This window comes from Xylaria bambusicola (genome assembly GCF_022495145.1).
Source record: "Xylaria bambusicola strain CBS 139988 unplaced genomic scaffold F5B22scaffold_26, whole genome shotgun sequence".
Taxonomy (NCBI): Eukaryota; Fungi; Ascomycota; class Sordariomycetes; order Xylariales; family Xylariaceae; genus Xylaria; species Xylaria bambusicola.
This window is the reverse complement of record NW_025953579.1, coordinates 352,796-376,444: the sequence shown is the minus strand read 5'-3', so window position 1 is coordinate 376,444 and position 23,649 is coordinate 352,796. Positions and strand designations below refer to the sequence as shown.

General features: G+C 49.5%; 2 protein-coding genes across 2 annotated transcripts; one reads left to right on the top strand and one right to left on the bottom strand.

Moving 5' to 3' along the window:
* Positions 1 to 1,668: 1,668 nt before the first annotated feature.
* On the bottom strand, positions 1,669 to 3,151 carry F5B22DRAFT_227813 (uncharacterized protein). The gene is made up of 2 exons (XM_047969809.1): positions 2,671 to 3,151; positions 1,669 to 2,616 (listed from the first exon to the last, which is right to left on the bottom strand). The coding sequence occupies exons 1-2, from the start codon at positions 2,849 to 2,851 to the stop codon at positions 1,790 to 1,792; spliced, it is 1,008 nt and encodes a 335-aa protein (XP_047829988.1). The 5' UTR covers positions 2,852 to 3,151; the 3' UTR covers positions 1,669 to 1,789.
* A 1,154-nt stretch (positions 3,152 to 4,305) lies between these two features.
* Positions 4,306 to 6,468, top strand: F5B22DRAFT_227787 (uncharacterized protein). Its single transcript, XM_047969808.1, has 3 exons — positions 4,306 to 4,764; positions 4,825 to 4,942; positions 5,005 to 6,468. Exons 1-3 carry the CDS (start codon positions 4,487 to 4,489, stop codon positions 6,160 to 6,162), a joined length of 1,554 nt encoding a protein of 517 aa, XP_047829987.1. The 5' UTR covers positions 4,306 to 4,486; the 3' UTR covers positions 6,163 to 6,468.
* The last annotated feature ends 17,181 nt before the right edge of the window (positions 6,469 to 23,649 follow it).

Below are 23,649 nucleotides of genomic sequence, written 5' to 3'. Positions count from 1 at the left end.
ATAATTACGCACGGAAGACTCCCGCAACCACATCAGCTTGCTAATACCATCCCGAGACTCGCTACAGCTGATCCGGAATGGTATCTTGTCAAAGACAAGCTGAACATGCACGTCTCGACGGTGATACGGGAAGGGCGGCTGTCTATATGTCTTGTCGATCTCCCCTGTCTGCAGACCGGGCCGGCGGTCCTACATGTGTGTCTCAGCGCGCATGCTGTCGCCATGGAGTAGATATATTGAGCAGATCCAGACTCCAATTTCCTAAACGAAACCCCTATACGACGGGTACAGGTGTGATAGACGTGCACTGACGTGATTGTTAAACTCTGGTCCCTGGAGAGCAAGCTTGTTGGGGTGATACTAGCTTCGAAACACAACGTGGTTCCTGGAGGTATGCTACAGACGACTGGCCATTGAGAGTTTCATGGTGTTGGTCACCATGAGGTCAGAATAGTGCTTGGCTTAGGACGTTTATTCTATTCAGCTCGATGGTGTTGACTTGAATGCGCTATACGAACAATCCTCAAGTTGAGCAATCCTCTTACGCGATAACCTCGAATTCAGTTGAAAGGAGTGATTGCTAGGCCTCCTACGCTTTGAATTGTGTCGCGAGACATAATGGAAGTTGTCCAATTCCAAATGGCCGGGACCCAGATCATAACAGTAAACCCTTCAAATCATGGAATTTACTCTATAGTAATAAATCCCAGCAAATACTCCCTCAAAGATCGCAAAAGCACACCGAAGACATCTAGATACATATCGATAAATAGGTGAAGTCTTCAAAAGAAGACAAAAGAGAATTGTATCGGAAGTGGCAGGCTTCCTAGGTGCCTCATACGATCTACTTCGCTTCTTACGCGCGTTAAATGAGAGTGAGTGGCTCTCAACTGACACGGACAGGGATTGGCGCTTTACAGTCAATGGTGAGAGAAATGCTAACTGATTTTGTTTCGTTTCCTTGCTTGTACGTATTGCATGTTTGTTTGGGCTGGGCTTTCCGCTGTCTCATTTATGCATATTAGATTCGATATAGTTGAGACTCGGCAAGGTTGTCGCGGGATTGATAGATTAGTACAAGGAGGACGTGATGGCTATCTGATATAGCTGCCTAAAGCATCGGACGCCTGCTGTCGAGCTGTGTATTCACAGCTCCTGTGGGATAGACTCATCGCTTATAATTGCAGTCTTCTAAGTTGGGTTGATTTGTCAGCGATATCGAACAGAATCTATGGGCAATCATGATGATTAGTTGTTCGTACATGAGGGCAGCCAGGTGGTACGATTCCTAAATGACTCATCGCCTAATGAAAGGGAAGAATTAATGCTCAGCAAGTGCAAATTCAGTGTCCCTGATAAGCGTACAGATTGCATTTAACAGCTACAGCTATGAGAGTAATCAAAGCTTTGAGTATAAAGAAACGCGTTGTGTCAAAACAGACGCATTGGCTCTTTACTCAGCCAAGATCAATACATAATGGCTCGACAGTTTCGTGTTGCCCCTCTACTAGTTCCGAGGTAGACTGTCCAAAGGCCCAGAAACTCTGACTAAAAAGCAACAATAGATTGTGAGATGAAGTTTTGAATACAGCAGCGTGTCCACCGACCGAAACTCCCAAGAGTAATCGCCGCACCAAATAAAAGCAGTAACGCCAAGACTTCCCCAAGAAAAGACACACGTAGTACTAGGATTATCTTAGGGCTGCGCTCGGATAGATCCGGTTGAGGTTGCATTGTCCGCGATGCCAATGCTGTGCAATGGCGTACAACCGTTAGATTGTGACTGCGGTTAGCTTGTAAGCATAGAAATGTCGTACCGAGGGTCGGGACGGTTCACGGTTTGATGTACCTCGCCTGCACTAAAAACATGTTGGAAAATCTCAAAATCGGTCGGCGTCGCTAGGTCTCTAGTTGAGTGTGATCCCGAGCTACCCGCCGCCTTCGACTTTCCCTTGGAGCTGCTCGAGTGGCTGTGTTTGTTCTTCTTTGCGATATCCTCGAGAATGAGCATGGTGGTGCTCTGATACGCATCCTCAAAGACGAAAGCTACGTGATCGAAGCGGCCGCGGATGTCTGGATCATACAAGAATACCTCTCTCCAGAGCTCTGCCAGCTCTTGTGGTGGGTTGCGATGCCCATTTCCCAGGCCATAGTCTCCGATAACTACAGATCTGTGCCCATAATATGCGCAAATTCGAAGCGCTGACCTGATCTTGTTCTTGACCAAGGTTCGTTCGATCGGAAACGCATATTTCAGACTCGTCTGGCTCAATTTCGGCCACCGGACTGCCGGCATCGAGACCACGGGCAGATCATACCACTGATCTAGTTTCTTGTATTGATCGTGGGGGCCACGAAAGACTACGACAAATTCCGAGTAAATGCCACCCTCGGATGGGATGGGATAATTGGAGTCAAGCTGAGAGCCGGGCCCGGGTACGCTCAGCGTGGCTGAAAGCGTACTCCGCCTACACAGTCGTTCTTCGTATCCGGCGACTCCAGTCTCCCAATCACCGCCGGCGCGCTTGTCGTTAGCCACGCAGATGAAGGGTATACGAGTCCGCACTCGCTCTTTCCAGTCAATGGTAAAATCAACAGGGTCTCCGGTGCACACATCTATTTTCAGCTGGTCAGAATCCAGCACTTAGGTCAGTAATAAGAAACACTCACAGAATTCAGGATTACGTGGCAGTGAAGCACCCAGAGGCTGTAGAGGTATTTGTTGAAGAGGTTGTTGGAAAAGATAAGAATAAGTCGGCCATTGATGCGCATATTGACTCCGGATTGTCGGTATGTAGTTTCTCTTGGCATCAGCGGCCACTTCGGAAGGTTTAGGTCTGGACGAAGGCATGTCGGTTGAACGTCCGCGAAATGCGACGGAGAGCGGCCCTGGGTGTTTGTCTATGCTAGCTCCTCCTCCCACAGGTGTACCATAACGCACACATGAGGTAAAGAAAAAGGCTGGGGACGCACAAATACTTATAGGACAATACTAGACAATGCTTGCGTCTTGGTCCGCTTGTAGCGTACGGTTCGACGAAGCATCTCGGCGGTATTCGAGTAAATGTTTCGAGTAGGAAACAGACGGGATGAACCCTGTGTCACCAAGTCAAATTGATTGCATGATCAGACTCCATATGTCCTAGACATTGAAATGAGCGAACAGAGGACCAGGGTAGCAGAGAGGCTCGAAGAGTGTCTAACTTTCGCCGTTACTTCTGGCTTGTCATCGAGAAATGGGCAGAATCAGATCGCGGGACCTTGTGGCACGATAGAGCTACCAGGTAGACGGAAATCGATGTTCCAAGTGAGATCAGGAAGCACACTGCAGATAACCGAAGTCGCACAGATCTGAGTGGTACTCCTCACCGTGCAGCATCGTGAGACTGTCTGGGACTAACATGAGATAATTGGACCCCCAATAGTCGAAGGGTCCAGGTGTGTATTGCCTATGGCCGAATCCATCCAATCTAGTGTCAGACACGCAGTGATGAGAACTGAGCTCCCCTGGTTATGGGGAGAACCTGGGCAACTCATACTGTTCAGAAAATGCCCCGATGCAGGCTGTAATTTAGAGAATCTAGGTCAGCACCGGCAGACGAGAAACACTACGACAATACCTAGCACCAGATGCGTATATTTAGTGACAGACGGAAGAGTCTAAAAATGGTGTGACGTAGATGATGCGAGGCTTTCAATGCCCTATCAACAGTCGTAGAGTCTGCACACAGCGTAAGCGACAGGTATAGCACAATCAATGATTGATGTGATTCTGGTTTCAGACGCGATAGAGGATGGCTTTTTCAGTGTGGGCCAGACTGCGTCAACGGGAGTCTCAAAACAAGATGAGCACCGAACTAGCGATGCCATCTCGTTCTCCCTTTTCTTACGGCTCTAGGCCTACATGGAGTGAGGGAACATCAGGCGAAGCTCGTCCAGTCAGCCACAGATGTCCGAGTAAAGGGATATAGCCACATTTGTCATAGCAAATAGAGAATGTCTCTCTCTTCCCGGGTCGGGCAAGTCAGACAGATTTTCGTTGAACGTTTGGATAGCAATCAAGGGACCAGATCTCGCTAATGCCAGGGGCCTCACCTGCACAACCACAATCAATACTTGACAATACTGACAATACTCAATACTGACAACACTGTACGGACTCGGCGTCAAATATTTTCCGGGCCGGTGCTATCTCGGTGTCCCTTCATTGACCCGCTTCTTTTCAGTTCCAGCCAATCATACTCAGCACAATCTCGCCTAGCTAAGCCTGTACTGGCTGGCGGTTTTTCATCATGTAACACTCATCATACTCACTCACTCGCTCATCGTCAACCTCAGATCATAGACCGAATCTGTTTCACCCCCTCTCAAAACCGGATGCTCTGAATGCCCTGCTTTTTCATAATTATGAGAAGGGTATTGGTATAACCATATTTAATTCGGTCTGATTCGGTCTGCTATCTAATCTCGCATTGGCTTGGTTGAGATGTCTGCTTTATTGCTGTGTGCACGAGGAGCGTTAACACGGACACCTCCAAGCCGTCTCACCAGCCCTTTGATCTCGTCACGTGCTTCAATAACGACACTTCCTACCAACGTTTCCTCCTTTCTTGGTTTGAAGCCGGAGGAGCCTGTCGACGACGTCAAGGTGGACGGCTATGTGCGATCTGTTCGCGCTCAGAAACACTACCATTTCGTCACAGTCGGAGATGGCTCGTCCCTCGAATCGCTGCAAGCGGTAGTGCCTGCTGAGCAAGCAGAAGGGTAGGCTGTCAGTCCTCACCTAGTCGCACAAGCCTTCACCGCTGACATAGTACTCTTCAGCTTGACCATCGGTGCGGCCGTTCGGCTGAACGGCTCCTGGGCTCCATCTCAGGGTCGAGGTCAGAGTCATGAGCTGAAGGTGTCACGAGCCGCTATTTTGGGCCCTTCTGATGCGAAGGTGTGCTCGAACATTGCAGAACGCCTGAAACATCATGGCCTGATGCTGACTTATCTTCTTAGACATTTCCAATACAAAAGAAATATCAGACATCCGAGTTCCTGAGAACTCTACCTCATCTCCGCCCACGAATTCCGTTCAATTCGACTGTCTTACGCTTCCGCTCCGAATTAATCGCATCCTTAACGAATTTCTTCAACAGTCGCCAGTTTGTCCAGACCCACACGCCAATACTGACTGCCTCAGACTGCGAGGGTGCTGGCGAGGTGTTCCAAATCGTGACTGAGAATGAGCGAAACGCGTCAGCCGCCAACCCAGTGAAACCCTTTTTTCGACGAAATGTTTATACGACAGTGTCATCTCAGCTGCACTTAGAGGCCTTAGCACAGGCGCTTGGTAATGTGTGGACGCTCTCGCCAACTTTCCGAGCGGAACAGAGTGATACACCACGGCACCTAAGCGAATTTTACATGTTGGAGGCCGAACTCAGCTTCACAGACAGTCCAGATGCTGTCATGGATCTACTTGAAGACATGCTGAGGCATGCTACTTCCAATTTGGCTGACTCCAAGGTCGTTCGTGAGCTTCTCAGCACACCCAGTGAACGATCTCCAGATCTAGCCCCAGCTGAGCAGGTGACTCAGCGGTGGCATGGACTTACTCAGGATAAGTGGCCACGCATAACATATACAGAGGCAATCAACTTACTCGAAGCCGCTGATGTATCCTTTACTCATAAGCCTAGATGGGGTAAAGACCTGCACACAGAGCATGAAAAGTATATCGCCACCAAAGTAGGCAAAAGTTGCAGTCCAGTTTTCGTCACTCATTATCCTCGTGACATCAAACCATTCTATATGAAGGAAGGGGATATGGGTAGTACCACTCCATCACCTGGCGCTACAGTTGAGTGCTTCGACCTTCTCGTACCGGAATTCTGCGAAATTGCTGGAGGCTCAATGCGTGAACACCGGCTAGAGAATTTGGTTGAGGCCATGCACGCGCGCGGCCTAAGTACCAAACCTTCCGAGCCCAGTTCCGCAAATTCGCAAGAACCCGTAAATAATCTTGACTGGTACCTCGACTTACGGCGCTGGGGTTGTCCACCGCACGGCGGCTTTGGCTTGGGTTTCGACCGCTTGATGTGTTACCTTACGGGCGTTCAGACAATACATGACACAGCCGCCTTCCCTCGGTGGTATGGCCGGTGCGATTGTTGAAAGGCTAGCCTTGTGATACAGGATACTGCTCGTTAAGCCCTACCTCTCTGGGATTGAGTTACCCGCTTGTACAACCATCATACCAAACAAGACCAATTTTGCCTCACGTGAATCCCCAAAATGAAATGATACGGCTTAGTTGCCGAATCCGTCTCGACAAACCAAGACAAGTTCTATCTTGTGTTTCATCACACGATTAAGATGACTCCTACTCTACCACTTCCAGAGTTAATGTATTACAGTAGCTTCTCTGCTTATTAGACTTGGAACCGGCCAGAGTTAGTTCATATGACTGACAAGCTGACTATGGCCTACAAGTAATATAACCCATTAACTGGTATGTTTATGCCAGTACTATTTGGTTGTATTTCCTTGATGAATTGTACCATGAAAATAATATGCTCGGGTACTAGCCGAAACACAACGGCCTAGAACATCAAGGTGCACATTGTCTTTGTACTTGTAGTCCCCAAGCTACGGCCACATCTCGGCGGCTACAGTCGGAATCTCAAAAGAATTGCAAACAAAATCATATTCAAGTCATACGCAAACAATCTACACAAAGTGGCCGACAGGAATGTATTATCTACAGAGCACCAGGCACAGCGACACTTACTGCCTTGCCTCCCCTTTCTCTTGTCCTTCGCGGATCGCAACTATCGAAAGCGATAAGTCATGACAAGTATTGTACTCAATCTCTGTTCGCGGTATCGCATGCGGCCGAACGGCAGGGCACACGCGCTCGTGCGACAGCCACTGTTCGGTTCGCTGCAGCAAGTTCCCGGCCTGAACAAAGGACATACTGTAAAAAACTTTGTGCATTAACAGCTTCGGCGAAGTAAACCTCTAGACAGATACGTACGGTATGCCCAGCTTTACCTACCGCTTGTCCATCGACATTCACACCTAGAGTAAAGCAATATATCGACAACTACGTGTGATTTGAAGCGGGCCTCCTATATGAAAAACATCTGACGATGTTTGACACTAGCGTCCAGCATAGGGTCTCATTCATTTGCTGTTCCTACCTACCTAATGTATCGTGCACCCCCGGATCTACCATACCTCAACAACCAGTGAACTCTTTCCTGTTCCTCGTCTAGGCATATAAGCCTGCATGAGTCAGTCAATCAGTCATTCTGTGCGTCCGTCACTTCTCTGCGTCGTCACGTAGCCCGCATAGAACGGCACGGATAGAAGCAAAGAGAAGCAAGAGGTGGAGGAGAACGACACGGTAACGATTCTCTCGTTGATTGCCAATGCTCGGCACATATATTGAGGTGACATTATTGACACCGCAACGGGGTATCAACGCGCTCCTATCTGCTAAGATAGGGCTCCATTTCCGTTTCCTGGGCTGATTATTCGCGGGCAAAAGTAGATTGAAATCGATATAGATCTCATTTACAAGTACAGGCGGCGATGGGGGGGGGGGGGGGGGAGCCTGCATGGGATGGATGGGCCTGCAAATGCATAGGCAAGGCAAGTAACCTTATTCTTCCGCGAAGCTTTTCTCCCCCCCATTTATATCTATCATCTATTTATACGGTAGCACTGTGTCTCCATTGGATGTGTGTATCTATACTAGCCAGCCTTGTGTCCTCCTACACTGGCGATTATTTGTATAGTAGGCTGGTAGTTGTGACTTCTGTTGGATACACGTATTGTACGAGGCGACCGCCTATTCCCGCCGGCCCCTCCTCCCAGTGGCTGCGGCCGGGCTGCGACCAGCGGGATCCAACATCAATCAACCAAGGTACGAAGTAGGTATCCAAGTCATACTACTTCTGTTCGCGAGAGAAGCGAAGCGAGATCTTCCTCAGCTGTGTACCGTACCATATTGCCGGCAGGTGCTAAGACTTACTTGCCAAAAGCCGGGTTGTCGGTCGTTCGTTGCTGTAGTCGAGGGGATTTTCCCGAACAAGTAGATGCCCAGTCTAGTCGAGCGATGCTTAAGCGATCGATCGCCCTCACCCATCTTGGGTAACAACAAACTGCATCGTCCGTATAGCGGTCGACGTCGCTGTGTGCTATGTCCTACCCTCTGGGATCGGCCCTACTTAAGTATAGGCTATAACGTTAGACTACTACCTGCATACTACATACCCTTTCGTCGAAACTGCAATGGCAAGGACGGCAGTCATTTTGCATTGCCTACATACATCATGTGCACATATGCTGTACAAAGAAAAGCAGCGGCAGTAGTAGTGCAGAAATCGGAAAAAGACCAGGCTGCAGATACGGAGATCGCCAATAAAGTGTGCGCGTTGGAACTCGGCGCAGACCAATGAAATCAAAGGGAATTAAAAGTAAGTGTTGGGAATTTCAAATAGTTAAGGTCACATTTAGCAGCAGCTGGCTAACTAGGTACCTAGTTGGCCAAGCATGTCTTTGCCTCTCCTCCGCAGAACAGCATCGGCTCTACTCCCGAGTCAAACAAACCACACTAAATGACTAAGGCATAATGCATGGCATGGCATGGCATGGCATCATTAGTGTTCAATGCTGTTGTCTATTGCCAAAAGAGAGCCAAGGGGCCAAGAGAAAAACTAAATCTGGGCAGTCACGCGGTCGTTGGAATGAAATGGCACGACATTACCGTGTCGAACCATATTGCCAGATTTACCTGTTACTAAGTAAGATCTTGTCCGTTACGGGGATTTTGACTCGCGACATGGATCTGGGGCGGCGGGTCGGGAGGCCCCTCCTCCCCCTTGGCTTGTGCCTCTATGAGGTAGCTAAGTATTTGAGACGGGCAGGATTTAGACCTCCTTGCCCAACCCCGGCATCATACGAACTATATTCAAGCAGGAAGATCCGACTCGTGGCTTGGTGGCGTCTGGCTTCGGTTGAGGAGAGAGTATGATCGGACAGGCTGGCAATGCGAGGATTAGTATTACTGATCGACCAGCGTCTGCGAGAGGCGGTGATTTGCTCGGCAGATCTTCCAAGCCTACTAGGCCGATATGATACAGCAGATGCGGATGCGCATGTTCGCATTTGCGGCGCGGGTGGGGGAATTTCGTCTCGCCTACCCGTCGTGACACTTGGCCATCCCAGGGAGGTTGAAACGTATCATATGGAAATTTATTGCCATAGGATGGAGGGGGTTGAGTGGGGGGGGGGGGAAGAGGAGCTTAGTAGATTGCACTATAACACACCATGACAGTTGGCTCCGACCTTATTTCGACGAGCCGGAAATCGTCGATGCGAGCCCCATCTTCATATGTAGACGACGAGATCATTGCGTATCCCAGGTCTCCATTTTCGTGCGTGGCCATCGGAAGTAGATGACGCTGTGTAGAGCGGGAGAGACCCGGCGTCTCCCGGCGTTTCGTAGATCATCAGCAGGCTGCTGGGCCGCGACGAGAGGGAATGAATGAATGGCAAGACATGACATACAGCCAACAGCCAGCCATGATCCGTATGGAAATAGCATGTTTGTTGTGACCATACATTACATGTAGGCGACGAACCTAACATCCATGTGGTATACAGTTGCAGCAAGGAAGCCAACTATAACAATCTTCTCCAATGAAAAAGTACTCTACCGCACTCTGCAGGACCGGCCGCCGTGGTGGTGGTTGGTGGACGGAGAGTGACATTGAACATTCTCGTCGCTGCAAGCCTGCATGTGGGCGTCGTGTGGCGTCCTCGTCGGGAGGCCGTGATTCGCCGAGGGCTGCATGTTCCTCGAATTAAGCTTATAAGCTTGTTCGGTGTTGCAGGGTGTTCGGGAATCGGGACTTGGTGAGGGCGTGTGAGGGCGAGGCACGGGGGAGTGCGGGAGGGAAATTCTCCTCTTACCCCCCCCCCCCCCCCCAAATGCCACGATTTTCCCAAAATATCCACGACGGGGTATTCTTCCGCCCTGCCATCACCTAAGCTGCATCCAGTATGTGCTTCCTAACAACCGCCTTCATGCGTCATCACGATTTATCATCGTCAGAGCCCACCGCCCACCGATGTAGCGTTGCGTTCTGGCACTTCCATGCGAATAATGCATTTGTGGTAGCCTTGTTCGTTCGTGATAGTCTCGGGCGGGCGTCTCTGAGATCGCCAATCCCCCTCGACCCAAGTCGCGATTGTACCGGTACATCTCCGCCAGTTGTTGTATAGACTGACTACTTACTCCGTACATAAGTATATAATAATCTAATATATACCACGTCACTATATCGTGCCACGCAAGATTGACGAGCCTTGCACATGACGGAGCATTAGACTTCTAAGCACTGCACTAGTTTGCGGGTATTGCCATACATAGTACATAGGTATTGTGCCCGTGCGAGTCGGACCACGACGGAGGAAACATCATCTCGGCTGACGAGATCTAAATTGAATGTATTGAGTCGCGTACACGCTGTCGAAGCTATTAAGCTGTCAACGCTCCTCCGCAACGTCTCCAAGGACTTTGCGTGCATTTTCACATGCGCTCGATTCACCTGACACGTTCGGGCCCGAATGTAGGCATTCAGAGTACGCGTACATACTCTAGGTAGGAAGCGAGTTCAGCAGATGCACTCAGAACGCTCTCCGAGGTTCCTCTTCCCGCTGTGTCAGCTGCCGCTCCGATCTACCGAGCATGAGGTTGGCTGGGTCCCGCAGCCTACAGCACGTAGGTATGTCGTAGTAGCAGTCAAAGTCAGATTTGTCTTTGATGCGATGTGGCAGGGCTGCGAGGCACCCAACAGAAGCTGTTCCCTCCCATGTGTCCTGCATCTGTATATGCAACCAAGAGCGAGTGCCAACAAGGATTCGAGCTCTACAGGCTCACAATTGCCCGATTCGGGGGCTATGAGCGGCATCCCGCACGCTCTCCCCTGGCTTTCTGCCCTTACACTACCTAGATATACGGACGAGGCTTAGAAGAAGGTCTTATATCGCGCGCAAAACTGTAAACAATAATAGGGACTTACACTTACAGTAAATGTGATTTGTGACAATGCATTGCCGAATTAACCGTGAACACTTGGGGATTTGACAAGCATTGCCAAACCTCTAACACCGGATTTCCCCCAAGAGTTCCCCTCCTGAGAACCTGCGGAGAGCGTCGTAGTCCTCGTGGATCACCTCGAGGACTTGGCTTTGGCAATATCGAAAGGTATCGGGCGCCGTGTTCCCTCTTCCAGCCAGCCTCAAGTCCTGGCATATGTAACTACACTACCGTAGCAACAACAGCTGTGTGGCCACGCAATGCACCACTCTCGTCGAGGCTCTCTCCCACCCACCGGGTTTGATGGTGCGACGCTATTCCCTGTCTCTGGTAGCGTTCTTGGGGTTTGGACTGCTTGGGATGTGCGGATGGGTGTGTATATTTGTGGTTTCAACGACTAAGCTCACCATCGGTCATTCGCTACGTCCCTCATCCCATTGGTGCGCAAACTGTTGGCCGTTAAGCATGCCATAGCGTGTCTACACCTGAGCTGTACAGCTCTTCTCCGCGGTTGGTGAGGGCCAGTACGAGAACCGGGGGAGGTATGTTTTACGGAGAAAATCCTACATAGTAACGGCAATACCGTAATTGGACACCGCGTTCTACCTAAACACACTATTTCCATTACTCCCTATCCCATGACACAATAGCTTCAACGCCTGCAAATCAGCGCGAACACGACGATGGAGGCGGACGCACGCAGTTCGAGACGGAACATGCCATGTCCACTGGAGACAGCCCCACGTCCGCATCATATCAGATAAGCAACGCCGGCTTCCTTGGCGACACTAACTTTACTCTATCATCACCTCAGTCTTACTTAATAGCCTGAGGTATTGCCGCCCCGACTTGGCTTCATTCTTCGACTATTCAGCCGAGGCCTCGAGGGCACTGCGGACGCGTAACCCGATGTGCGTGACATGTCTGACCAAGAAGGCATCGGGGCTCCCACTGTCATGGTTTCCCTTCTTCGGGCATCCTTCCGGGACGGTTACCACTTTCGCCGTTGGAGCACTAGACAAACGCTAAATCCCGCTCAGCTGGCTCGTTGTGGCGACTTTGACGGGCGCCAAGGTTCGGGTGGTGAACTTGTTCAATACTAGTAGGGAACTTTCATCCTTCTCGTGTCGTCCCGGGGCCGCGCAGGACGGGGGGTTGACGCTGAGATCGACGAAGGGAAGTGAGTTCTGGTAGCTTTCTATGGATGCAGTGTAGTCTAGATTGCCGGGATGTGAGCGGGATTGAAGGAGGACATCAAACTCGCGGGACCAAGAATCCCCGCGCTGAAATGACAGTTCTCTCGTCTGAAGGATTAATTAATGATAGCGCCATTCCTTCGTGATCTTGGCTCTCTATCTAAGTACACCATCCGCCACCGTTTTGGAGATCGTGATACCCTTCTATCCGAGCAAGTTTTTGAAAGTTCCCCTCACCGCTCGACTAGCCGGTTATGCTGTAGATAGTAATGTGTAGCGAGCACTCTAGGGTCCAACGGTTCTAATCTAGTGAATCTACTATTAACCGTGGACAAAGGCGAATTCCGGTGCCTTGGGACAGGCGCCTTGAATATCTATTTCTAGAACACACTACAATGTTTTCAGTTAGAAGAGCGGTATAGCAGGTTGTTAGCTCATGTGATGTAGGTAGGCTAGATGCCTCCATAGACGAAGTGGCACTCTTCGCTGGTTCTTGTGACCCTAGACTCGTGAGTCTTTCATCTCACGCCTCACGTCACATTATACAGCCTCACCAACGGCGTTGTTTGTATCACCCACCTTATACTACGCCGTCGCGCACTATGTTTCCCTCTTTGGACATATTGCTGGCTTCGACAACATGATAGCGTAGCATTAACGTCTACTCCTACAACGACACGCCGCGCTAGCGCTTGTAAGTTCAGATTCTGCGAAGTGCATGACGGTGGCTTGACAGCCAAGAGAGCAGAGCATGGGGAATATGACACACGTAAAGAGACAAAGTTCCGGCCGGCTATACATATTGCCGCGACTTCGTCGGTGGTCAGCGAAGGCGGGAATGAGGCGACGATGCGGTGTATCGCAATTGCTTTGTTCTAGAAGCTGTTGCCTTGGCACGAATACATGTACATATAAACTCTCGTGTCAATGATTGGGTGTAAATGCCAATAATAAGATGAAAATAGGGGTGCTCATCTGCTAATAGTCTCGTATCGCGAGGTGTATGTGGTAATAAGATGGCTTCCAGAACTCAGCTCCCGCCACTACTGTACAGATACCCTGTTGGCAAGTGCAAGATTTGTCTCTATAATGAGAACTACGGGTACCTTAGATGGCATACCGGTACTGTACTGTAAGCGGCTAGCTTTCTGCAATCCTTGCTTCCCATGCCGTCGGGCTTGGGGACATCCAATCAAGTACGGTACCTAGCTTACAGAACTACTACCCAGGGAATTTCGCAGAGTGTTTCCCAGCATCCTACCAGCTTCGATCAATTCCGGGGTTCCGGTACGTCTATAAGCAGGTATATGTAGCAGTGGTATAATGTCCCCCCGGTACAGGGTGCTGAGCGCCCATGCGATGTAACCCTCCCTTCATCCCTACAGTACAGTACTCTGCCTTTTGCCGCAAGCCAGCCGGTGCCTCGGCCCCCCGTTCACTTTATGCACTTGCGGAATCACAAACGTAGTGCTTATCTCAGCCCTCTTGCGAAGACTTCGGCATTTCAAGTGAGAGAATGAGCCCCTGACAGAAGCAGACCCTACAGTACCGCTGGCCTCGAGGCTCTGTACGAGGTAGTTGCATATTCTCTCGCTTATGTAGGTCGTTAGTGATTTGAGTTAGGTATGTGTACCTATTAGGACTGCATAGCAGCTACCGTCAAAGAGGACATATGGTTGACCTCCAAAGAGCAAGGAGGCCATGTACTTTTGTATACCGGTAGTCCGTTAAATGTCCGGGGTAACATCTCGCTCAGCATGTCGGCATACACTATTAGTAGTCTACCCTCGCTTACGATTTACGCTTTCAGCAGCCTTTTGAGCGCCCGTTGTGCCTCTTTGGCGCCATAGATGAACTCGTGGCCTAGATAGAGCGCTCTCGACTTGATGTCGCAGACAATAGGCTTGGGGGATACTTCCACGTGAACGGAATCATCTCCGCAGAGCGTCAACATGTCAATGTTAAGCATATCTGTGGCTGTGTCTTGGTAGTGCAGCTACCCGGCTACCTCGTTTCCCGGAAGCCGGCAAGGAATCGGCACAAAAACGTATCTGACGGGCATCAGTACAGCTATACCTTCTCTCCAATGATGGGTGCCTATATTGGGTCGTCGTTTACGCGCATTGGCATCAACCTTTGTTGTAACTTGTCAGTATGAATCAGGTGCCACCGTTCCGGCATCGAGCGTTTGGAGAACACCCCTGTGACATTAAGGCCTGAAGTGACCGGAAGCATTCCTCTTTTGGGTAGGGCACCAAGCCCGTATTCTACCAGCGTACTGGTAGTTATGGACTAGTTGCCGGAGATCACTCCAAATGCTCAATGCATTACAGGGAGATCGAAACGAAGATCTTCTCGAAGCATGATGGAAAAAAGCAAGGAGTACCCAGGGTGCTGAAAACTCGTGGCAGAAAGAGACAGGGTAAAGGGTGAAGAGTCTCGTCGTCCGTGTCATGTTTTAACTTGAAGCCTAGCGCTACAACAGGCCCATGTTCAGATACAAACAAGAATAATAGTAAAGAAATTACTTATAACTATCTCTAAGCTTAATGACGAAACATGGCGCCTTAAAGCTTGCATTTAGACACTTATTCGATGCGCTAGTGATCCCATACATACATGTCAAGAGATTAAAGGTGAATAGCAGAAAGTAAAATGAACAATATCGTCATCGTGGCGTACACGTGGGAGTGAAGCGCTATCATCGGTCCCGACCTGGCCTGATTGATACCCGCTAAGGAAGCGAAGCAACCAACCTAAGATTGGTAAGGCTGGCAGAGTGGATCGCGGGGTTCCATAAATGATACGGGCAGATACATAATTCGTCTTGTAGGGCTTCATTTCCATGCGACCTGCTTTCGGTGGCGGTCTGATAAACTAGTGCTAGGACCTTCAGGTAAAGACTTCTTCAAACCGGAAACTGTACAAGTAGGTATTAAAATCAAGCCTAGACCAAATGCAAGTGTCTACTACGATGTCCTCAGCTTGGACAAGGGATGCGGGTGGTTCCTGAATGCACAATTGCGTCACCTATCACTCGACCAGTTCCTATCAAATAAGCCACTATCTTCAAACGATGAAACTTTAGCTACTAAATCATCCTTCTCTCAAATATTAGCACTTGATAGACGTTGCAAAAAGTTGACAAGTCGATTTAGTGATGCGCAACACGCTTAAAGAAGCGTTCACTTGATAAGTAGTTACATAGTAGGCGAGTCCAAGGGGTCCCAACGTCGTAACTTAGAGTAGACCAGGACAACGACAACCCGCCTAATCTACCTAACTTTAGTAGTCGAAGCGCAGGATCCATCGTTTCCCCGAATTCAAACAACTAATGTGGTGAAGCATTACTTATTACCATAGCAGTCCAGATAGAAAGCGAGGCGTCCAAGTCGGAAGTGAACAGGAACAAGCCGCCGTGAATCGGGGTCCTTCGCTGCATTAGGAATTGCGCCCATGTCCCAATCCGTACTGCTGGAGCAAGTAACTCCGCTACGGCCAGTTACCTAATCTAGATTTAGCTGGATAGAGGCCGCGCCTCTCGGTTCGCCTTAAAATGAGCTGTATACTCAACGGGCAAAGCAAGGCACCATGAACTCCGGCATCCCTGGAGAACACTCTTCCTCCCTGAATCGGTTAACACGTCTTGTCGCTCTGTTTTGGGAAGTATCTATCTACCTAGCGTGTTAGTTGATGTTTGTCATGCGAGGGAAACAATTGGTTGGGAAAGAAATCGAAAAATACGGTACAATGTTAGAGAAAGCCCGGGGACCTCTGTTTTGCGTTCCCGCCCGGACAGGCCAATCCCTACCAGCACGTGGCAGATCACACGTGTCGGACGAGACAAGGTGGCCCCCGGGGATATTGATTAATTGATTAACTAACTGATTCATTAACTGATATAATCGGATTGAAAACAGACCTCTCCCTGCGTTTCGTTCTGAAGCGTACCGGTACTTCCGACAACATGTTTCTCGACTTTTCACGAATATCCCTGTGATGTAGGTAGTTTGTAGGCCAAGCCATTTAATTATAGCTGCGCAACTCCTCGCTGATAAGGTGTTTCTGTCCAATGAATGGGACTGCGGCTGGGTTTCGCTAATCGGATGAGATTGCGGAATAAAGCGTGCCTGGATTGGGCAGAGGTTTCCTTGAACCGGGGCATACACTACATACATGCGTACATGGCAGTGAACATGTCGCGTATCTAATAGGATTGGAAGGGATGAAGTCATTCCATAGCATGCATATCTATAGACTAATGTCAACGTCGTGCGACGAGTTTCAGTTCCGTGAGACCCTAAGTATCGCAACACCCCGTGACCCTCATCACCATACCATACACAATATCGGTACTCCTGCTTATAACAGCGATAAGAAAGCAAGAAGAAGGAAAACCCCCAATTTAGGATTGTTAGTTAATTAATCCAGTTCTGGTGGTTACATGAAGATGTCAGCTAATTTTCCTAAATTTCTTTTTCTTCGTGCTTTCTGGAACAATCGCGATCAACGCCGATGGCGCGCTGCGTTGCTGGGGCGCGTTACATGGCTTGTTTGAGGTAAAATGACCTGTCACAACTGACTCGTAATAAAATAAAGTATTTCATGATCTGCAATCCGGGATGCAACTACATACCTACCTACACTAGAATGATAAGATGAACCCGTCCGTGTGTGTTTGCTCTTGTTGAGTAATTGATTGATTGATTGATTGATTAAATTAATCTATATTGGGCGGAGTATCTTACTCCGTCATCTTAGTTGGAGTTGGAGGGGAGGGGAACATGTAGGTACACCGCGTCAAACGCCAGGGGTATCGGTAAGCCTTTGCGAACGTCCCGAAGGTCAAATACCAAGCTCAGATACATATCGCTGGGAGGCTGGTCATTTCGTGACATTTTGGCAATATGGAGAGTATGGAATAAATAGACATGTGTTCGTAAAGCTGTCAACGAGGACCAAAGGATGCTTTGCAGACTTACCCGCAAAGGGGTAGCTTGTAGGTATTAGTTAGCATCAAAATTAGTCTGGCGCTGTGCGGCGCGCAGTAACTAACCTCGAGACCAGTTTGCTGGGTGGAATTTCGGTAGACCGCCACCGCCGCAGGAATATTCCGTTTATAGGAAATAATTGTTGAGCTACTGTAGTGAAGCAAGGCAGGATGCTTGCTATCGTGGGCAGATCAGGCTAGATCCCTCTGCGTTGAGCAAGTATCGATGGTCCAAGGGATTGGTTTTCAAGCGCCACATTGCATCTATTTCCATACCAAACTACTGAGATAAGGGGCTACTAGGAACCAACAATTGCATCATGGTGACACTAGTAGTAGAGTGTTAGGAACGCCGTCTGCAAGGTAGAAAGAATGAGGAGGGCATGTTGGTGACAAGAGCACCTGTAGTGTAGACAGACACCCAGCCACGATGATCCTGTTGGGCTGGTAGGTGAGTGGCGACGAAGGCTTGAGCAACATCACAAGTGGGCAAGTTCCCGGCGACGACGACAGAGGCGATACGCCCGTAGCCAATTACTAGGAGACTCGGTGTCCCGGTCACTCGGGACGGAGAATCCCTCCCTTTCCCCTCATCGCTTCTCCGCTTGCGGCTTTATGGCCTAGAACGAAACGAAGCGCAAATCTGGTCACATAAGGATAGGCGATGTAGATCGAATCCTTTGCGCTCGTCACATCTTACCCGCACTACGCCCGGGGAAGCTCACAAGTTAGTACTTAGCGCAGTGCGTTGAGACACCCAAGACGTAACAGCCAACGTCACGGTGGGCTCCCTAGCGAGCACGTGTGCCATGTACCGGTGCGGCGCGCAACCTATACGAAAGTCGCAGAGGCCTTCTGATTATTTGTGATCGTAGGTAAGTAATCATCAGTCAGCATATAGTATGCCGCCGGTAGAACACCGATCCCTTCTCGGCCTCGTTGGTATGGGCAGGATGCTTGCACGGAAAACCAACAACATACACGTCTGCCTGCGCTAGTTCATCCCAAGTAGACGATACTTCGCTCCGCAAGTACAAGGAAGAAAGACCCCAAGACATCCTCTAATGCACACTACGAAATAACTCAAACAAAAAACTGTATATATCAGTGCCGCCTGTGCCGATACAGTTACGGCGGCGGTGACTGGCAAAAAAAAGGTCACGAGTAGGCAGTGTAGTCGCAATAAACGTTTCCTCGGGTCCGCGATAAGGACACGGCGCGCGAGTAGATAGGGCGCCGGCTGGATTCATTAGTGGCTCGCCGGCCAGAAATCGCCGACACGGTCTATATAGTAGTGCTGTAGCGTGGTTCGAAAAAGCGAGCCTCTTGAACGTCATCGGACCGGCGACTTGTGTCTAGAGCCTAGATAGATAAGGTATGTAGTAGGTATTTAGCTTTGCTTCCCATACTCGCGCCACAGCAGAAGAACTGTTGGTTCGTTCTAGTTGTTGTTGGTTGGTGGTGCCATAGTGTATTGCGTTACGGTGCGGTTTTGGTGGTTGTTGTTGGACCGATCAACATTGCTGCCAAGGCAAAATTAAGTGAAGCAATCCCAGTTAGCATTCGCGCCACGAACGCTAGTGATGCGCTTGTCACGAACTCTAGAGCGGATGACTTGGTGCCACGATTTGTCTTGTTTATGTTATGCTTATTGAAGACAAGATTCTTGGCGGTCCGACATGACGATCATAGACGGGATTTCCCTTTCAGGAGCGGCCCCTTCATGTGTGTGCTACCTATCGCACGGCACCTACAATAGTGACACCGCGGCACATTCTGCAAGGGCCTATTACGATAGGGATGATTTCGGCAAGTTATCTCGTCTCTCCCCAGCCGCAGGTCGATCGGCGGGCAAGCTTATGGAAATCTGGCGAGAAGCAAATAGATACGCCGCAGCGACGACGACTTCCTTGTTGGCGTCTTGAGCCGACACCGACCTGCAGAACCAAGATCTGACCAAGACTAACAGCTCGTGCTATAGAATGGTTGAAGAGCTTGGCATGCTATAGTAGCAACAGTGCCAGGAAGGACGTAAGCCTTTAGCGCTGTCGAAAACGCCATGGAGATAAAGTTGGCAGTGGTCATCCCAAAAGCGCCACTTGGGTAAAATAGTGAGCCACTTGCTCGTTGTACTAATACAGAAAGCCAAGGGGGGGTTTTAAAGTGCTCACTGCAGAAACGGGCGGTGAAGTTATTCGACTAAGCATCTCGCTGTGTGCCTAGAAAGCTGATTGCATACGGGCTTCCTTCTGCTGACCCGGCATTTCGCAAGTTGGATCACCCATCCCCCCGCGTATTGGGCAGAAGGAAGACATGCTTACACAAGAGCGCCCACTGATGTGCGCCCCATGAAACATCATCATGATAGTCCTGAGCAGATCCTGAGGATCACATGCCCTACACACAGACAGACGTTGTCTCGTGTAACTATACATAACAACAGGTATGGGTATGCCAATAACTTCAATGCGCTCGGCATTGTAGCATGCCAAGCACCGATATAGCCCAGCGCCAAACGATTGTAGCATAGCGTAGGAATTATGGTTTAGGTAGCGTGTAGGTTATTTGCAACATCATTCCATTTCGCTCAAGTCTTGGTCGGCACCCATTAGGCATAGCTCTGGCGTTACCGAGCAGACGCCAATCGCTCGGCGTGTAGGAACACAAGCATTGAGCAGTGCTTGGCAATTGCTTGACCAATCGTCGAATGTTCAGCCAGCACTGCAAGGGATGGGGAGCTGCATGAAAGAGAGAACCCAGGCCTCTTGAAAGGAAAGAGAAAAGGGACAAAAAAAAAGGACCACCGAAAGACCCACGCCGAATTGCGAGGCAAGGGGCCAAGCTGTTTGCATATCGACCGAGAGTTTCTGGTTTGCTTGTTTGCTCTCGCCAAGACACCGAAAGTGTCAGCGCCCAAGATCTCAGGGATGATCCTGTCGTTTTTCACGAGCCGCAAGAGCTGCCAGAGTCGCAAACAACCCGCTGCCGAAAGGGAAGGGAAAAGCTATAATCTCTAGCGTAATGATACGTGATGTCAAGAGTTCCGCTTTCATGGAGGATGCCGCCCGAAGCTTAACTCGGAGGGGAAAAAGTGATGGTCTAAAAATACCCCCGTTACGAGTATAGTCAGGATTTGGCGGGCGGAGAACCGAACTCGCGCTTAAATTCTTAAATTCATGCTTAAAATTGAGCAAAAAGCAATAGTGGTCAGCGATTCCAGATTTCCTCGTGGTCGCCAAGCAACGCCAAGAGCACCCATCACCGCTGACGAGTGAGGAGAGCGACATAAAAGAATCTCAAATATCAAATACTTTACCTACTTATGGGGTGTTGTATGTATGTGTGTAATAGCAGCGTAGTATGCACTACACTAATAACACTACCACTACTACTCCTGCCTCCTCCCCAGCTTAGGGGTCTCGAAGACGATGACAAACATGCCGGATAACTTACCCGTTCCATGTCACGCAGTACACTACCTAACAGTACGTTATAAGCATGAACACCCGTATAGTAGTGTAGTACATGCTCAGGTCGACAGGCGCTGAATCGATGGCCGGGGGGCTAGATTGCCCAGTCTTTCTGCCTTGGTGTCGTGTGATCGGCCATCTTGTGCTCCAAAGCCCTAACATGCATGAGACTCGTTGGCATGTTTCGTTATCGCATATATCGAGGTTCTGCATGTTGGACAAGGTACACCTGTCTACACGTTACGGTAGTTTGGTTGATTGCAGGTAGCTAATTTTCCCTTTCTCTCTGTCCTTTTTCTTTTTGCACAGGATAGTGCATGCTAACTAGATGCTTGTTTAGACCACTTGTGATGTTTACTATACGCCATGTCAGCTTGGCTAGGGTAGAAGCAAAAAAAGGGTACAAGAGACGGAGCAGGCAATGCCTAATCTGCACCCCGGCTCGGTTAGAAAAGAAGCTTGAATCCTTCCCAGCCGGTGGGAACTCCAAACACGGCTGGCATCGTTTGATGACACATGCGCATCCTGTCCGTCATCAGCGAAGCCCACCAACTAGCAGCCTCAGCAAGGGTGATCCACCATCAAACTCAAATTGCTTGCTGTGCACCTCTAATCACGACCCTAATGACCCAATGACCCCCCCTTGGCCCCCTCAGGTTTTGTGCGCCAACGATTACTGATCGCAGCATCATACCTAACTAGCACTCCCTTGATCTAAAAGTTCTGCCAGGGCTTCCATACGACGATGCACTGTGCGTGTGGAAGCGCTGCTGAAAGGGAGCCGGGGTTCGATTTACAGGGCCTGTCCCTCGTGGCAAGAATGGCGATCTTTCCGCTTGATCTCAGCGTCTTCTTGCCCTCGGCAACTATCGTTACTCGTCACTTTCTTGAGTGTGTAGTGTATCCCTACATACAGTACAATCTAGTAGTTTGTGGGTCGGACGGCTGTGAACCCGTTGCAAACCCCTAGTCACCCGTTGCGTGATGAGTACACCTCAGAGTCGTCAGTGGTTGCAAAATCTCGCTTCTCGTTAAGAAGAGGCCAATCGTCGTGAGCAGCACATTCCACAGGTAAGACGTCGTGCGTTCCCTTTTCTTTCACTAATGGCCAATGTGTACCACTCATGTTGTGCGTGGCGGGCTCCTAATGAAACTTCTGCATGGGAAGTAACTCTATCGCCGTCTCGATTCGATCCATGGTAGGAGAGATGCTAGAAACCTGGGACGAGGTGGTCAGATAACTCTAATGATGCTCGTACCCTATTTTGCGGTCTACGGTTCCCGCTCACACCATGTCGTAAGGAAGCATGTTTGCGAGGAATGCACCGTTGAAACCAATAGGGCCCAGAACTCCTAGGCACACCGGCTGTAACCTAAGCATTGAGTGGATTGCATATCTGTATTGAAAAGTGGTCTTGTAAAAGCGTTTCCTTACCATTTGCCGAGATCCCATGATGCGAATACAACTTCATCAGGTCCACAGACTGCTTGGCTTGTTACTTGGCTGATGCTTCACGGCACGCTCACTCCGTATAGCATTGTTGGTTTGACCTTATACTTCAATTGCATAGATAAGCTGAACCGAAGCGGTGAGTCGTCCCATGGCTCTGGGTATTTGAAATGATAATGACCCTGGACCACCCAAAACTGCGGGTTCGGTTATTTCAAATGCTAGCGTTGCCGAAGTAGTTGCCTCGTGGCATCTATTTTCCCTTGATCATGTGGTTAAAGCTCTAGTATGCATAGCTTAAAACAATAGGCAGGGAGCTGAAAATAGTGCAGATGGACTACTGCATAAAAATAGGAAGACTATGTAGAGCGCATCCTCGGATCCGTCATACTCTGTTATCATAGACGGAAAGGCTATATCCACAAGGTCATCTACCGCCTATCTCCGAATGGCTAGCCTCATACTGACACGGGTCTGTTGGACAAAGACCAACCTCTACTAAGTAAATGTTTGGTTAAGACGCCGTTTATGGGTTCGTTGCTCGGACTGGAGCCTCATCGATCGAACGGTGCAGTGTAACAAAAGCTTTCGGAGTGGTAATACCCGGAGGCATGTCACTCTAAGCCCGAGAGACGATGTCATGTTAGACAGGCATGTAGTGCCTAATTAGATTGTCCGAAAGGAACCGTCCTTGCCAGCGAATCTGGTCGAGTCATGTCCAAAAGCGACCGTCTTGAGTAACATAATAAGCCCAAAGAAGCACTGCCATGGCACGAGCAAGGCGTTGCGTGCTATGATAGGCTCAACGTTGTCAAGAACAGTTTGAGCTTCCTTGCTGTTTGTGTGGTCACATGGTTTCACATACACAACCCAGGAAAGTATAGGCTAACCACGTCTGATACAAGGGTCGATTGGATCCGTTTTGGCATTTTGGGACGTATAAACTACATTCCGCTCACTAATGGCATTAAAACCAGAGCTGGTAAGGGATGACTGGGTTGTTCTCGGCGTGCTACTCCGAAACCGAGTGTTTGCGCAATTCCTCTGTATGGACGGCATATTCCCGGAATGGGTCCTCTCTCCTAGATTTAACGTAGCACCGAAGAAAACTCCGTGATCGGTAGAAGAGTAGCCCTATAGTTGACCCCAATAAAACACCGAGCCCCACGCTGTGACGAGGAAACGGCTGGGTTTGAATACGATTAGTCGGATATAAACGTTCAGGATATCGGTGGCGGCCGGACCCCAAATGTCCCTACATAAAAGTCGGGCCGGGAGCTGAAGAGCGGATGGTACGGTAGCATGCAGTCGGTGGTCACGAAAGAATTCGTGTGGCCTCGGAAGCAGGCACGAGGGAAGAACAGTCCTATGAGGATCATGGGTACGTGCCTGAACGGTAGCCGACATTGGGATGGCCAGGTATAGCAGGTAGAGGACCTTGCTAC